At 41.1% G+C, this 17113-nt stretch overlaps 1 protein-coding gene across 3 annotated transcripts in view; it reads right to left on the bottom strand.

The window, feature by feature from the left end:
• SGPL1 (sphingosine-1-phosphate lyase 1) overlaps positions 1–17113 on the bottom strand; it is an 84783-nt gene that overhangs the window by 3461 nt on the left and 64209 nt on the right. For all 3 annotated transcript variants that reach the window (XM_027858360.1, XM_027858350.1, XM_027858370.1), the window contains 6 exons: positions 12369–12457; positions 11053–11158; positions 10182–10280; positions 2726–2875; positions 1094–1332; positions 419–565 (listed from right to left, as the gene is read on the bottom strand). In XM_027858360.1, the coding sequence (XP_027714161.1) occupies positions 419–565; positions 1094–1332; positions 2726–2875; positions 10182–10280; positions 11053–11158; positions 12369–12457 (830 nt within the window). The remainder of the gene's footprint in view (positions 1–418; positions 566–1093; positions 1333–2725; positions 2876–10181; positions 10281–11052; positions 11159–12368; positions 12458–17113) is intronic.

Genomic DNA, 17113 nt, shown 5'->3' with positions numbered 1-17113 from the left:
CATGGTTACACATGCACGCCCACAACTCACTTTAAAAGAGCCTGAGCTTCTGGAAGCTATGGAGATCCAGACCTTGAAAGGAGTCTAGGCATGAGCAGAAAAGACTCCCAACCCGGACCCCTGATTGTGAACTCCAACTCGGACAACTATGAGCTCATAGTAAATGAGTAAATGATAATCTCTCAAAACCTCAGTTCCTCGTCTGTAAAAAGGACTGATGACCTCCCAGGACTCTTGGGCCTCAGAGAAGGAGCTGACCTTCACATTCTCCCATCCAGCCAACACGGACAGTAGGGGATCCTGAAATACCCCGGGTTTGGCTCTCCTGACCCGCAGCCAAACTCCCACGACTTCCCTGGCCACAGACGCCCCACGGTGGGTCACCTTGGAGAGGACCCCTCAGCAACAGCAGGCTTACCTTGATGGAAATTGCAAAATATTCAAGTTCCAACCCTTGGCAGTCATGAGATTAGAGAGTCGAAAAATGTCAAAGTCATGAGAGCCTAAGGCAATGACTGACACCTGAGGGTTCCCAAAAACAAAGATGCCTTTGATTTTTTCTAGCCTTAAAAAAAAGAAAAAGAAAGACGTTTGGTCACGGGTGGTCCTTTTATTATCATCCACTTTAAACAATATCCTGCACGTTGAAAGTACTCAATAAAAACTTATGGCTTCTAAGGTCCGAGCCCTACAACCTACATGGAATAAAAGCCTTCAAGGACATGTGCAATAGGAGAGCCGCTCATCAAACCTAAAACATCTTGTGCCTCCTCCTCTGCTCTTCTATCAGGCTTAAGCCAAAGCTATGAACCTTGAAAATTCAAAAGCCTCAGTCTGAATCAGACTCCAAGGGCAGTGAGGTAAAAGCTAACACCTTGGCCCGATGAGGACAGTGTTCTGAGGGGCCACCACCCACAAGGCCTAGATGGAGGAGTCACTGCCACTATCTATGGCATCCAGGACAGCAGCCCAGCATCACCAAGAGGCCTGAGGCTAAAGGCCAGCCCTTCCTGGCCAGAGGCCTGGGTTCTTAGGGCATGGAAGGAGAGGAAGAACAGAAAGCTGGACAACCAAGCATCCCGGACAGACGTACTCTGACTTGAGGAAGCGTGCGGTTCTGATGATACTCTTGGTGGCCTCCACATAGCCATTTTCACCCATGTGCATCAAGGTGGCCCAGCAGGCTGCGATGATGCCGCCAGGCCGCGATCCTGCTATGCTGGGAGAAGCGTAGATCCCTCCCTGCCAGTCAGGGGAGATGAAGAACTGGTAGCGTCTATACTCCTTGCTGCTGTACACCAGCACAGACGAGCCTTTGGGAGCATACCCATACTAGGGGAGAGAAAGTGGAATGATGACAGCACGAACAGATGGAGAACAAAGCCAATGGCCCCACGAGGCCTCACTCTCCTGGCTGAGACGCCGAAGCCTCGAACATCTCCCGTCCCCTCCGGCAGGCGCCACTTCTTCTCTGAACTAATCTACTTCCCTTTAGCCTCCCCATTTAATAATGACTCCAGGCATTTCACGTTGGCATAACTGCAATTCACATTCTATCAGAACTCACCCAGACTACACAAGTGACCTTTCTTTCTTTCTTTCTTTTAAAAAAATGTCACCAACATGTAGTCAAAATAACAGGCAGTAAGGTCAACATGGAAAGGGCAGAAATCACAGCCTCCTACATCCAAGTGTCCTCTTTGTGAAATGAAAGGTTGGACTAAACTCTTCCTAAGATTGATCCTAACTCTAAATATTACAATAAATTCCCAGGAGGAATGCTGGGAGCAAAAGCTTACAGCTTGTTCCACACACACATCCCTTCCTGCCAAGAAGCTGACTTTTTTGTTCAGCATTTCATCTGTGAAGGAATGATCTTGATTTCAGTCTTTGGAGAAAGGAAAGCCACGGAGCAAAAATCCAATAATCACTTATGTTTGGCTGGGAATCCATACGATTTCCTTACAGCAAATCTGCCTCCCTACTTGGATCCACCATCTGAGCAGACCCTGGCTGGGTGGTGGGAAAAGTCTATAGAAACTTTCTAAGTGGCGAGAAGGCAGCAGGCTGGGATCAAAAATTCACTGTTGAGCATTCACACATCAAAAAACATGACTGAGCTGTTTAACTGACATTCTGAAAATGCAACCAAAGCTACTCACATACTAGCAAGGCAAATAGTGCCTAACCCCACCTGTGACCCCACTTAACCATGCTAAGACAAGGGTCCCCATGTAGTTATCATGATACATATTCAGTCTATTTCAAGGTACATTACAAATATGGGGGAGGTAATGGCTTCCGAGTTCTGGCTACATCCACTTCTTATATACTCTTATCCCCATAATCTCAAGATTTCAGGGAAATAAGGAACAGCTTTTTCCTATAAAAAGCATGGAGACTCCTATGATAGAACTCTCAGATTACAGACATTCAATCAAGATTCCTACAGTCACAAAGAGGCAAACAAAGATCAGCACAGTAATGAATTCTAATGTGCTCCTTCCAGCCATTTTATTTAACCAGGCAAGGAACTCCTCCTGTCTGGCTCTATTGCCTTGGTGGGAGCTAAGAACCAAGAGTCAGATTTCCAGAACAGGAGACTGCTCAGAGACGTGAAATACTGGCCAGAAGTACCGTAGGGCATGTTCGCTTCCTCACAACAGATGCCAACTAAGAGTCAAGCAGCTATCTTAGCTGTCATTTTCTCTCCATCTTGTCTTACCTTATGAGTATCTGCTGAAATGCTAGTCACGCCTTTTACCCGGAAATCAAAGAGCAGATCCAGTGGGTACCCTGCTTGCTCCATGAAGGCAATGAGGAAGCCCCCCAAACAGGCATCTACATGGAAAGGAATTTTATACTTGACAGCCAGCTGCACCGAGAGAACAAAGAACAGAAGAAATCATTAAGGACACTATGACAAACCCAATGATGGAACACAGCAGGAAAGGTGGACTCAACACAAAGTTATTCTGTATTTATGTCTTATGCAAAAAGAAACAAAAATCAGAGATGCCCCAAGATCTCTCCGGCGTTTCACACAAAGGCATGCTATTTTAGAAAGCAAAATCCTCCTTCTTCTTATACCTCATTCATCCTTTAATTCTATTCAACCACAAAATATCTTCAGTAGCTAACTTTTTAATATTTTTTAAAAATTCAATTTTACTTCATTTTTCAGTTCCAAATTCTCTCCCTCTCACTCCTCTCCCCCACCCATTGAGAAAGCAAGAAAAACAACACCTCTTATAAATATGCATAGCCAAGCAAAACAAATTCCCACATTAGCCATGTCCAAAATGTAAATACATATACACATGTATATGTGTATATACACATGTGTATATGTACATGCATTATACACACTTCAATCTGCACTCTGAGCCCTAACCTCTCTTTCTGGAGGTGGAGAGCATGTTTCATCTTGAGTCATCTGGAACTGTGGTTGGTCATTTTACTAATCCAAGATACTGAGTTTTTGATTCTCTTTTCAGTATTGTTGCTATTGTATAAATCGTGTTCCCAATTCTACTCACTTCACTTTGTATCAGTTCATACAAGTTTTCCCAAGTTTCTTTGAAATTGCCCTTCATCATTTTATATTTATTTATTTATTTAGCTTTTTGATGAGGCAATAAATGACTTGCCCAGGGTCACACAGCTAGTAAATGTCATGTGTCTGAGGCCAGATTTGAACTCAGGTCCTCCTGACTCCAATGCCGGAGCTCTATCTACTGTGCCACCTAGCTGTCCCGCCTTCATCATTTCTCACAGCACAATATTTCTTCATCTTCATGTACAAACTTGTTCAGTCATTCCCCAATTAATGTACATCCCCTTAGTTTCCAATTCTTTGCCAATACAAAAAGAGCTGCTATAAATATTTTTGTAATACGAGTCCTTTTCCTCTTTTATTTTTATCTCTTTGGGTATGAACCCATTAGCAATACCGATGGATCAAAGGGTCATCATAGGCTAATAACTTGTTGGGCATACTTCCAAATTGCTTTCCAGAATGGCTGGAACAGTTCACAGCTCCAGCAACTGTACATTACTGTACCTATTTATCCACAACTCCCCCAGCATTTGTCGTTTTCCTTTGTTGCCAACTTTGCCAATCTGCTGGGTGTGAGGTGGTACCTCAGTTGTTTCAATTTGCATTTCTCTAAAAATTTGTGATTTAGAGCATTTTTCATATGGCTATTTAGAGCTTGTCTTTCTTCCTCTGAAAAGTGCCTGTTCCTATCCTTTGACTATCAATTCAGGAATGGTTCTAATTCTTATAAATTTAACTTGGTTCCCTATATATTTGAAAAATGAAGTCTTTATCAGAGAAACTTGCAAAAAAAATTCCCCATTTACCTGCTTCTCTTCTAATTTTGGGTGCATTAGTTTCATTTGTGCATAAACTTTTAAATTTTATGTAATCAAAACTGTCCACTGCGCCTCCTGTGAACCTCTCTATCTCATTTGGTCATGAATTCTCCCCCTATCCAGAGATCTGAAAGGTAATTTCTTCCACGCTCCCCGATTTTATAATGTCAGCCCTTATGTACCCATTCAGAACTTGGCTTGGTATATAGTGTAAGATGTTGGCCTATGCCTAGTATCCAACCAATTGCTTTCTAAGTTTTCCTAATAGTTTTTGTCAAACAGTGAATCTTGCCCAATAGCTGAGATCTCTGGGTTTTTTAAACATTTTAAACATTTAAACATCTGTGTTTATTTGTTTCTGTAAAATAATAACAATAGCTAACATTTATATAGCATTTTATGATGTGCCAGGCACTGCGCTAAGCACTTTACAATTATTATCTCATTTCATCCTCAAACAATCCTGGGAGGTAGATGCCACTATTATCCCCATTTTATAGATGAGGAAACTGAGACAAACAGGTTAAGTGACTTGCCCAGGATCCCACAGCTAGTACGTGTCTGAGACCACATCTGAACTGAGGTCTTCCTGACTCCAGGCCCAGTGCTCTATCCGCTCTGCCACCTAGCTGCCCATACAGGTATTACTGTGTACCTAATCTGTTTCACTGATTAACCTTTCTATTTCTTACTCAGTACTAAACTATTTTGATGATTATGATCATGTAATAAAGTCTAAGATCGGGCTCTACTAGGCCCCCTTCCCCTTCAATCTTTTTTCATTAATTCCTCTAATATTCCTGACCTTTTGTTCCTCCGGATGAATTTTGTTATTTTTTCTAACTCTACAAAGTAATCCCTTGGTAGTCTGACTGCTATGGCACTGAATAAGCAAATCAGTTTAGGCAGCATTGTTATTTTTATTGTATTGGCTCAGCCTGCCCATGAACAATTACTGTTTCAACCAATCGTTCTGATCTGTCTTTCTTGCGCTGATACAGTTCTTCTGTGTTTCTTGGTAGGTAGACTCCCAAGAAGTTAATACCTTCCATCCCTATTTTAAATGGAATTTCTCTTTCTATCTCTTCCTGACGGATTTTGTTGGTAATATACAGAAATGCCGTTGATTTGTGTGGGCTTATTTTATATCATCAAACTCTGCTGAAGATGTTAATGTTTTCAATTGGTTTTTCAGCTCTCTAGGGTTCTCCAAGTAAAGTATCACGTCATCTGCAAAAAGCAGTAGCTGCTTTTTCTTTGCCTGCGCTTATTCCTTCAGTCTCCTGCTGCTGTCTCATTGCCATAGCCAGCACTTCTAGCGCTACATGGAACCATCATGATGAGAGTGAACAGCCTTGCTTCCCTCTTGATCTGATTCCGAAGGCCTCCAGCTTATTCCCATTACGGAGAATGCTGGCTCTTGGTTTTGCACAGATAGTACTTTGCATTTTAAGGAAAGCTCCATTTGTTCCTATGCTTTCTAGGGTTTTGTGGGAGTTTTTCAATTTTTTGAAGCAGCAATGAGTGTTTCATCTTGTCAAAAGCTTCTTTTTGCATCTTTTGATATGATCGTATGATTTTTTGCTGTTTTTGTTATTAATATGGTCACTTAGGCTTATGGTTTTCCTAACATTGAACCAGCTCTGCATTCCGGGCATAAATCCAGCTTAATTACAGTGTATAATTCTTTACAATATGTTGCAATAGTATCCTTACTAATATTTTATTTAAAATTTTTGCATCGATATTCATTAGGAATATTGATCTATATTTTTCTTTCTCTGCTTAGATTTTTCCTACTTTAGGTATCAACACTATATTTGTATCATAGAAGGAATTTGACAGGACTCCTTTTTCCTATTTTTTTCAAACAGTTTATATAATATGGAATTAATTATGCTTTAAATGTTTTGCAAGATTCACTTATAAATCCAACTGGTCCTGGAAGTTTTTTTTCTTCAGGACTTCATGTATAATAGCTTATTCAATTTCTTTTTCTAAAATAGTGTTACTTAAGATTCCATTTCCTTTTTTGTTAATCTGGGCAGTTAACATTTTTGTAAATATTCATCCATTTCATTTAGGTTGTCAATTATATTGGCATACAGGTGGGCAAAATAGTTCCTAATAATTTATTTTATTTCTTCATTGGTTGTGGATTTACCTTTTTCGTCTTTTTCATTTTTTGATACTGGTAATTCAGTTTTCTTTTTTTTCTTTTTTTTCTTTTTGTAATCAAATGAGCTAATGACATATCAATTACCCTACACACACACACACACACACACACACACACACACACACACACATACACCTCCTAGTTTTAGTGATTAAATCAGTGGGATTTATTGCTTTCAGTTCTGCTAATCTGTCCTTTGGTTTTCAGGATTTCTATTTTGGTGCTTAAGTGGTTGTTTTTAATCTATTGGTTTTCTAATTTTTTTAGTTGCATGTCCAAATTAATTGGTCTGTTCTTTCTCTCTTTTACTGATGAAAATATTTAGAGAAATAAATTTTCTCCTAAGGGCTTTGGCTGCATTCCAAATATTCTGGCATGTTGTCTTGTCATTGCCATTAACTTTGATGAAATCATTAATTGTTTCCATGATTTGTTCTTTGACCCACCCATTATTAAGGATCCAATTAATTTTTAATCTTTGCTTCAATGTCCCTTTGTTGAATGTAATTTTAATGCGTTATAGTTGGTAAAAGAAATGTTTAATATTGCTGTATTTGCTAGATTTTTTACGCCTTAATTCATAGTCATTTTTATGAAAGTGTCATGCACAATTAATAAACAGGTCTCCTCCTTTCTACTGCCATTCAACATTCTCCAGAGGTCTATCATAAATAGCTTTTCTAAAATTCTATTCAGGTCCTTCATTTTTGTTACTTTATGGTTAGATTTATCTAGGTCTGAGAAGCGTAAGTTGTCTATTTCTCCCTGTAACTTTTCCTTTACGAATTTAGATGCTGTTTCATTTGATGAATTACGTTTAATATTGATATTCATTCATTGTCTAAAATACCTTTCAGAAAAATGTTGTTTCTCTCTTTTAATTAGGTCTATTTTTGCTGTTGCTTTATTGGAGATCACATTTGCTGCCCTTGTTTTTTATTTTTTCTTCTGCTGAAGCATAATAGAGTCTGCTCCCACCCCTCATTTTCACTCTTTGTGTATCTTTCTTATTTGAGCGTGTTTCTTGTAAACAACATATTGTTGGGTTTGGGTTTCTGCTACCCTTCTCTGTTTTACAGGTGAGTTCACTACATTCACAGTTATGATCGATAATTATGCATTTCCCTCCGTCCTATTCTCTTTCCTTCTCCTTGCTTCTCACCAGCTCTTTAAGAGTTTGCTTTGCTTCTGACTAATCCCTCCCATAATCTACCTTCTCTCTTGCTACCCCTCTTTCCCTTAATCCCTCTCCCTCCTGTTTCTCTGTTGGGCAGAATGCATTTCTGTACCTAGCTCTATGTTTATGGGTATTCTTCTGTCTTTTAACCAATTCAAACGAGCATGAGGTTCAAGTGTTCCCCACTCCTCCAATAAAACATAACAGAATCACTCCCTCTCTGATGATGATAGAGTTCTGAGGGGCCACACGTATCTTACCCCCACACAGGAATATAAACAGCTTATCCTTGTTTAGTCCCTTATGATTGTTTACTTTCTTGGGTATGGTTTTGTGCCTCTTTTTTCAAAGCTGTTAATTCCCTTTCTATACCTTTCTTCCATTGCTCTCATTTCTTTCCCCCTTTTTGCCTCCACTACTCTCATTTGGTTTTTAAAGTTATTTTTAGTTCTTTAAAAAGAAAAATAAACCTCAAGCTTTCATTCTGGTTGGACTTGTGTCCAAGTTGAATTTTTCTTTGAGGTTTTATTTTTAATTGTTCCGGATTTGTGTCTTGAGATTCCCTGTCACCATAACAGCTCTTTATGGTGGAATTCTTTTTCTGTTTCCTCATTCTTCCAGCTTGCTTTTTCACTTTGGACTTGATCTCAGTGCAGGTCTCTATGCACTTCTGGGGGAACTGTCTGACCTGAGTTTCTGTCCTCTTACTTCCTTCTGCTAGTTTTTTTTTTTTCTTTTTGGAGAGGCAATTGGGGTTAATGACCTTCCATATACTCCATAAGTATCTTGTATGTACATAATTGCTGGCTTCTTGTCTCTCCCATTAAAACGTGAGCTCTGTGAGGGCAGAGCCTTGGTTTTAACCTTTCTTTACCTTTCCTACCGTCCCCCCACCCCCACTGCTTACACAGTATCTGGCACATAGTAAGAAACACCTGTTGACTGACCAGCTGAGAAAAATGACCTCAAAGACTAGAAGACCTGTGTTCAAGTCCGACATCTGACCTAGGAGATTCTGAGCCAGTCATTTTACTTCTCAACCTTCCCCCTCCATCCCCAAACACACACACATACACATTTCTCTAAGACTATAAATTAACTGCAGAGAAGGTGACAATCTGCATTTTGTTGTTGTTGTTGTTGTTGTTGTTGAGGCAATCAGTGTTAAGTGACTTGTCCAGGGTCACATAGCTACTAAGTGTCCAGCGTCTGAGGACAGATTTGAACTCAGGTCCTCCTGACTCCAAGGCTGCAGCTCTATCTACTGCACAACCTAGCTGACCCTCCTACTATTTCCACAGCTCAGACTGGGGGCCTGCAGGCTTTCAGCTCCTCCAAAGTGACGTGACCCAGGGTAAAGTCTGCTCACTGCTCTCCTGGTCTGGACTCTTCTAGTTCCTAGCCTAGGGCTGGGTCTGTTAGCTTGTCCCTAGGCAGAAGTCTCCACAGACTGCTGCTAGACTCAGCCATCAGTCGACTGGCGGCTCTGCATGTCCTGAGAGACTGAACTGCAGGCCCCTCATTGGTCTGAAACTCGGGCCCCGGTTATTCGCCGGCTGCTTGCATGCTGAGCTGGAGATTAGCACTGAGCCCCTGCTCTGTTCCTGTTGGTTTCAGAACTCGTCGTTCCTCAGGACACAACCAGAGTCTGCCCCTCTTCTGTGGGTCCCTCTCCAGCCTGGCTCTGTGGCCTAGGACTGGGGAGTAGCTGACAGAGCTGCCCTCATTCAGGGATCCCCTCAGATTATTTTCTGCCCTGGGGCAGCTCTGTCTCTTTGAATCCCTGGACACCAGAATGTTCCTCTCACAGCGCATTTCTGGCCAGACCTTGTCCCCAGAGTCAGCAGATCTCTCTATGTCCCTATGACTTTTTCCTGCATTTCCAGATCAGAATTCAGTTTAGGACTTTCCTTATCTTTGTGGAAAGGTTTGCGGAGGGAGCTAGGCTGTCTTTCTTCCTGATACTCCATCCACCAGTAGCCAATTTCTGATATGCAAGTTGTTTAATTAGTTAAATAAGCACAATAAATGCATGTCACTGCAACATTATTTGGGAGGAAAAGAGAAGCTCTGGTTCAGACTGGAGACAAAGGTCACACTGTCTTAGAGAACAGGGATGAGGGGATGTTTCCTGAACTGGCTTCGAGTTTTTACACAATGATGACAGAATCCTACACCCACCCACCTTTCCCAAAATGCTGCTGATGTCCCCTTCCCACCATCCACCTGAAGCTCGTCTCTAGGGACTTTCTTAGAATGCAAACAGAGAAGGTAAAGCTTTGAGATCCCCTAATTAACTCCTCAGAGGCCACATCTCTCTGCTACTGGTACGGCTGAATCCCAAATTGTGACTGCTTTTATCCATCATGTCTAACCAAACAAAGCTGACTTTAGTTCCAGTGAAGACCCCTCCATGTCACTCATAACAGCCCACTGCTCCCCCAGTACCTTGGCCACTTCAGGGACAGGATCTATCACCCCATGGGGGAACTGAGGCACTGAGCAGACAAGCATTGCAGTGTTTCTGGAAATGGCTCTTCTCATTGCCTGGAGATGTAAAGGGAAGGAAGGACGATGAGAATACCCACAATGTGTCCAAGAGGGGTCCACAGCCACCAGATGGTCATTCCAGCCTCCCTGCTCTTACTCCAGCTCCCTGCCCAGGAAGAGAGTGCCTGTAGATCCTGGCAGAGGACTAAGGGCGGGGCGGCAGCCTGCCAGTGTGGAGGAGCAGGAAGGCGCACCCTTCCCATGCCACCTTCAGAAGCCCATGGGAAGCGTGCTCCTGCTCATTCTCAGGGGCTCGCCTGAAGTCACCTGAGACAGAAGAGGACCCACAGCTCTGCACTCCTCTTTAAGAATCATTCTGACAACATGTGGTGACCAGAGTTTTCAATATTCTAGCTATTATCACTGAAAAATAATATCATTAAAGGCCTATTTGAACAGAGAAATGGAGAGGAATTGGACCTGTGCCAGAGGTTAAGTGACTTGCCCAGGGTCACACTGCTAATAAGTATGTGAGGCTGGATTTGAACTCGGGTCTTCCTGCCTCCAGGCCCAGGGCTCTATCCAGTGAGCTGCCCTCTTCTGAAGCTTATGGTCTTAGAGAGTTGCCTAGAACACTGAGAGGGTGAAGCAACTTGCCCAGGGTCTCAAAGCCAGCATGTATCAGAGGCAGGACTTGAACCCAGGTCCTTGTGACTCTATCCCCCATAACCCACCGCTTCTCATTTGAATGGGACGATGGATAAAATGAACCACGTCGATGCAATCCTCACTCTCCTACAAGGCAAGGAGCTCTGACGAGGAAACTCACCTTGACATCCACCTCCATCTTCTTATTCAGGCGGATGCGTACCAGCTTCATCCCAAAATAATGGGCTGCCTTCTCGAAGGCAGCATGGACGCTGACGGGGGCCACACTAGGAGACAGGAGCACACGGTCAGAACCGGACGGGACCTTAGAGGCCAAGGTCAAATCCCGCATTTACAGATGAAGCAACTGAGGACCGGGAAGGGTCAATGATTTGCCCAGAGTCACACAACTAATAGATGTCTGAGGCAAGACTAAAAATCCAGGCTTTCTTGACTCCAAGTCCAGAACTCTATCCACTGCATCAAAGGAGAAAGGTCAATGCCAGGCGAAGGCAAGGGAGTGAACTGACAAGCAGAACTCACAACTAACTTGCACAATTAAAAGCCAATCTATTTTTTTTATCCCCTTTCTCATTATTCTGGAAATGCCACCCTGGTGACACTGTTAAAAGAACTAGAAAGTAACCCCCTCATAGGTGATCTATGAACGCAAGAGTTTAATAAAGAAGTAAAATGAGAAATTAAAGTCTCCTTTTTGCTTTAAGAAAAAACTCTCTCAACTAAATGGGATCAAACCTTCAAACAGTATTAACAGAGGGAACTAGTCAAGCTCAGGTCTTCTTTTTCAGACTTACTGGTATTAACTCTCAGCATCCCCTATCTTAGAAACAATAATGAGTTCCCCTCAACACAAGCCACCAAACTGTGACTCTTAAGCATCCAAGGTCATAAGATGCACATGTACCCATTGAAGGGAAGGGACAGTACCAGCTGACCCTCAAGCACCACTGATGAGCAGGGATCATGTGTAACATTAGCTCTTGCTCACTTGGTCCTGCTTCAGATACCAGCAGGTGGGGAAAAACAAATGCTAAAAAAGGTCAGTCCACTGGGTGGCAGCAGGTCAAGGCTCCTTGACAAAGGATGGCAGAGACAAAGGGATGGATTGTTCTGGGGTAAACTAGGGGCAGCTTGTGGCTGAATGGTCTGTCTTAAGGCAAAACAAGAAGGAGAAAAGGCTTTCCTCAATCGACTGAAAGCTTATAATCCAACAGGAAGAAGTCAAACACATCCCAAAAAACACATCTGGGTCATTTCACCGTAAGAGCCTGAGGCATAAAATGGCAGGGAGCTCTGAAATTCCAAAGAGTATCAAGCCTCGTCAGCTCGAGTCCCTGGCCAGCCAGCTTGGAACAAAGACTTGAGGATGAGAAGAGGCCCAGGTACCAGAAGAGATCACCAGGCTCACTCCAGGGATTCTCGTTACCTGGCACTCTAGCAGGGGTAATAGATCAAGGCTGGGAAGCAGATACATACATTTCTGGAAATTTGATGCCCTTTTCATAAGCTAGGTCTCGATAGGCTTTGCAGGCCATCAGGATGCTCTCTGTCCCCCCTGAAGTCACCTAAAAGGAAGAGGAGACATTAGCCATGGAGGCAGCTGAAAAGAGATTCCAGAATGCACTGGATGTTCTGGCCTGTGCAAGCCACTAGGTTCTGGTTCGACAGCCAAAGCTAACCTTCCTGCAAGAGGCAAAGGCTGCTGAGATACTGATTCTTTCTTTTGTTTTTCAACAGCTTATACCTGTCTGAAGGAGGCTGAATGTGGCCAATAGTCCTAATCCAAAACCAGTCACTTTTCCACCTGCCCTGTAGAGTAGAAAGAATATTGGATTTAAGGGATCAGGAGACTTCAGTTAAAATCCCGTCTCATATAAGTACAGCTATGTGCCCAGGGGTCAATCACTTTGATGTCACTCTCTGAGCCTCAGTTTCTTTATCTGTGAAATAAGGATAATACATTATGTATTTCACAGGACACTACAAAAATGTTTTATAATTGTTAAATGGCTACAAAAAGTGAATCATTATCACAAACACACACCTATACAATGTATATGTGTGTATGTATGCACGTATTTACATATATATTGATAGTGACAAGTAGGCCTGATGCAATGGAAACCAACCTATCTTATCGATTTACAAATAAGAAGGTCCTGCTTAAATGCAAAAAAAAAAAAAAAAAAAAAGCCACTTGCTCTAAGAAGTCCACTAATACAAATAGGAAATTACTAGTAATTTCTGATAAATATTATAAGAAAAATGACCCCTCAGAACAGGGGTGGGCAACCTGTGGCCTCAAGGTCACTTGTGGCCTTCTAGGTCCTTGGGTATGGCCTTTTGACTGAGTCCAAGTTTTATAGAATAAATCCTTTTTTTTTTTTTTGGACTAGGCAATTGGGGTTAAGTGACTTGCCCAGGGGTCACACAGCTAGTAAGTGTCAGGTGTCTGTGGCCAGATTTGAACTCAGGTCCTCCTGACTCCAGGGCCAGTCCACCGACCTGCCCCCAAATCCTTTAATTAAGGGAATTTGTTCTGTGAAGTTTGGATTCAGTCAAAGGGCTGCACTTGAGTACCTAGAGGGCCACGTGTGGCCTTAAGGCAGCAGGTTCCCCACCCTTGCCTTAGAGGCTGGAGTTACAGATGACATAGAATGCCTGGCTTGAGTTTAAACAAGAGAAAGGACAACAGAAGTAGTGCCCACTTAGTCAGGAAGGGGATTATGTATCCTGTTTACCTAAAACAGAAACCATATGAATCACAGTTATGAAGGACCCTAAATATTTCTCTATGATTCTATCATATATAGTCTGGAAAGCAGGTGATTCAGAGGTCATTTCAAGAACTCCCTGGGTTCCACATAGTATTGTCATCCTACTATCAAAAAGAAATGACTACCTATGGAGATTCCTTGGTCATCAGTAGAGCAGTACCAATATAAGTTCACAAACATATGGCCCTCTTTTGACAATGCCTCAAAGCGTAAACCCAAAATATTTAGCAGATATTTTTTGAACATACAATTTCTAAGCATACTTTCTCTTCAGATGATATGTCACATATGCATAGATGGAAAACTCCAACCCCTTGCTTCAATGAGACTGGAGTAGATGGTGGCTCTGGCTGGCTTCCAAAGAAGGTAACCCTATCAAGAAAAGACCACTAAGTCCTAAGACTGCTGTGGTGAGGAGCTATTCTGAAGATCTCTGGAGAAAAGTTAGCCACTGGGACTTGAGAAGTCCTTATGAAACATGTGATTCTCATACCCTTAACTAGGAGTAACTAGGAGAGTTCCCTTTGTTTTGTAAATGATGAGTCACCAAATGCCTAAACCAAAAGGAAAACACAGTTTTGCAAATGGGGTCAGAGATAAAGTCCCAGTTCATTGAGGCAATTCCCCAGGGTATAGTTTGTGGCCCAGAGAAATCTCAGAATGTCACTACAGGAGTCAGACTGGTTTTGAAGTAAACAATAGGATGAGTGAAGCACCAGCAGCGTCTCTGCCTCCACTGATTCACTATCTCTACAAAGTTCTGGGCATGAGCTAAGCTAAGCAAAACCACTTCCCCAAATCACCAGTCACCAGAATCATATGCCCAACTTGGTCCTATAAAAAGAAAACTGATGTGAGTATCTCCAATCAGCATCTGTGCAGAGAGATAAACTCCTAATGTAGAACCAATATGCTACAAAGTAACAGCTAGATAGGACTAGATAGGAAAATGGGCAAGAATTTACTTATTCAGTGCCATACCAATCAAACTACCAAAAACTTATTTTATAGAACTAGAAAAAATAATAACAAAATTCATCTGGAAGAACAAAAGGTCAAGAATATCAAGGAAACTAATGAAAAGAAATGCTAGGAAAGGTGGCCTACCCATACCAAATCTTAAATCGTATTATAAAGCAGCAATCATCAAAACTACTTGGTACTGGCTAAGAAATAGAGTGGTGGATCAGTGGAATAGGTTAGGTACACAAGATACAGTAGTCAATGACTATTATTGTAAACTACTTTTTGATAAACCCAAAGACTCCAGCTTCTGGGATAAGAACTCCCTATTTAACAAAAACTGCGGGGAAAACTGGAAAATTGTATGGCAGAAACTAGGGTGAGACCAGCATCTTACACCCTATACCAAGATAAAGTCAAAATGGGTACACGATTTACATATAAAGGCTGATACCATAACCAAACTAGGAGAACAAGGAATAGTTTACCTGTCAGATTTATGGAGAGCAGAAGAATTTATGACCAAATAATAGAGAGCATTATGAAATACAAAAATGGATAATTTTGATTACATTAAAATGAAAAGTTTTTGCACAAACAAAGCCAATGTAACCATGATTAGAAGGGAAGCAGAAAGCTGGGAAACAATTTTTACAACCAGTGTCTCTGATAGAGGCCTCATTTCTAAAATATATAGAGAACTGAAGTCAAATTTATAAGAATACAAGTCATTCCTCAACTGATAAATGGTCAAAGGATATGAACAGGCAGTTTTCAGATGAAGAAATTAAAGCTATCTATAGTCACATGAAAAAAATGCTCTAAATCACTATTGATTAGAGAAATGCAAATCAAAACAACTCTGAGGTACCACATAACACCTATCAAACTGGCTAACATGACAAAACTGGAAAATAATAAATGTTGGAAAAGATATGGGAAAATTGGAATACTAATGCATTGTTGATGGAGTTGTGAATTGATCCAACCATTTCAGAGAGCAATTTGGAACTATGCCCAAAGAGCTATAAAACTGTGTATGCCCTTTGGCCCAACAATAGCACTTCTAGGGCTATATCCCAGAGAGATCATACAAATAGGAAAAGGACCCACATGTACAAAAATATTTATAGCAGCTCTTTTTGTGGTGGCAAAGAATTGGAAATTGAGGGGATGCCCATCAATTGGGGAATGGCTGAGCAAGTTGTTGTAATGAATGTAATGGAATACTATTGTGCTATAAGAAATGATGAACAGGCTGACTTCAGAAAAACCTGGAAAGACTTGTATGGTCTGAGCTGAGTGAAGTGAGCAGAACCAAGAAAGCATTATACACAATAACAACCACATTGTGCAATGACTAGTATTGATCAACTTAACCCTTCCCAGCAATACAAGGATCTAAGACATCTCCAAAGGCCTTGTGATGGAAAATGCTATCCACATCCAAAGAAAGAATTATGGAATTTGAATACAGATCAAAGCATATTATTTGCTATTTTTTTTCTCTTCTGTTGAATTTTGTTTCCTCTTTCTGGTGGTTCCTCCTATTGGTTCTAATTTTTACTTACAACATCACTAATCTGAAAATATGTTTAATAAGAATGTGTGTGTATATATATATATATATATATATAATATAGCCTATATCAAAATTTTAAACTCAAAAGCATACGGAAGTGATTGTTGATAAATCAAAATAAATTAATTTAAAAAATTAAGAAAAAAAAATAAAGCATTACGTGAAAAAAAAAAGTTCAACCAAAAAAAAAAAAAATGATGAGTAAAGGGACTTCAGAAAAACCTGGAAAGACTTATATGAACTGATGCTGAGTGAAGTGAGGAGAACCAAGAGAACACTGTACACAGTAACAGTAACATTGTGTTATGACTACGATAGGCTTAGCCCTTCTCAGCAATGCAAGGATCTCCAAAAGTCTCATGATGGAAGATGCTATCCACATCCAGAGAAAGAACTATGGAGTCTGAATGCAAACAGAAGCATACTATTTTCTCGTTTTCTTCTGTTTTGTTTTGTTTCTTCTTTCTTGTGGTTCCTCCCATTGGTTCTAATTCTTCTTAGAACATGACTAAAATGTGAAAATATGTTTAAAGGAATGTATATGTAGAGCCTATATCAAAATGCACGTCGTCTTGGGGTGCGGGGAAGGGGGGGGGAAATTTGGAACTCAAAATCTTATGGAAGTGAAGGTTGAAAACTAAAAATAAATTTTTTCTAAAAAAAAAAGGATAATAGACAAGAGCTACAAGGACAATAGGAATGTATATGCATGTGGATAACTGATAATTTAGAAAAAGCTCAAGGGTTAGTGCAGCAGGAAGAAAGAACTACCAGCAACCATGTTTGTTGCAATAGATGAGACATAAATAAGTTCTCATAAAACATGTGATGCTAGCCTCCTTAGAAATCTCTCTCTTAGATGCCGTTTAGTATTTAAGTGCACTTATAGAAACTTTTCC

Source organism: Vombatus ursinus, unplaced genomic scaffold (genome assembly GCF_900497805.2).
Source record: "Vombatus ursinus unplaced genomic scaffold, bare-nosed wombat genome assembly UNPS02000749.1, whole genome shotgun sequence".
In the NCBI taxonomy this organism is placed as follows: Eukaryota; Metazoa; Chordata; class Mammalia; order Diprotodontia; family Vombatidae; genus Vombatus; species Vombatus ursinus.
This window is presented reverse-complemented; position numbering and strand designations above follow the sequence as displayed.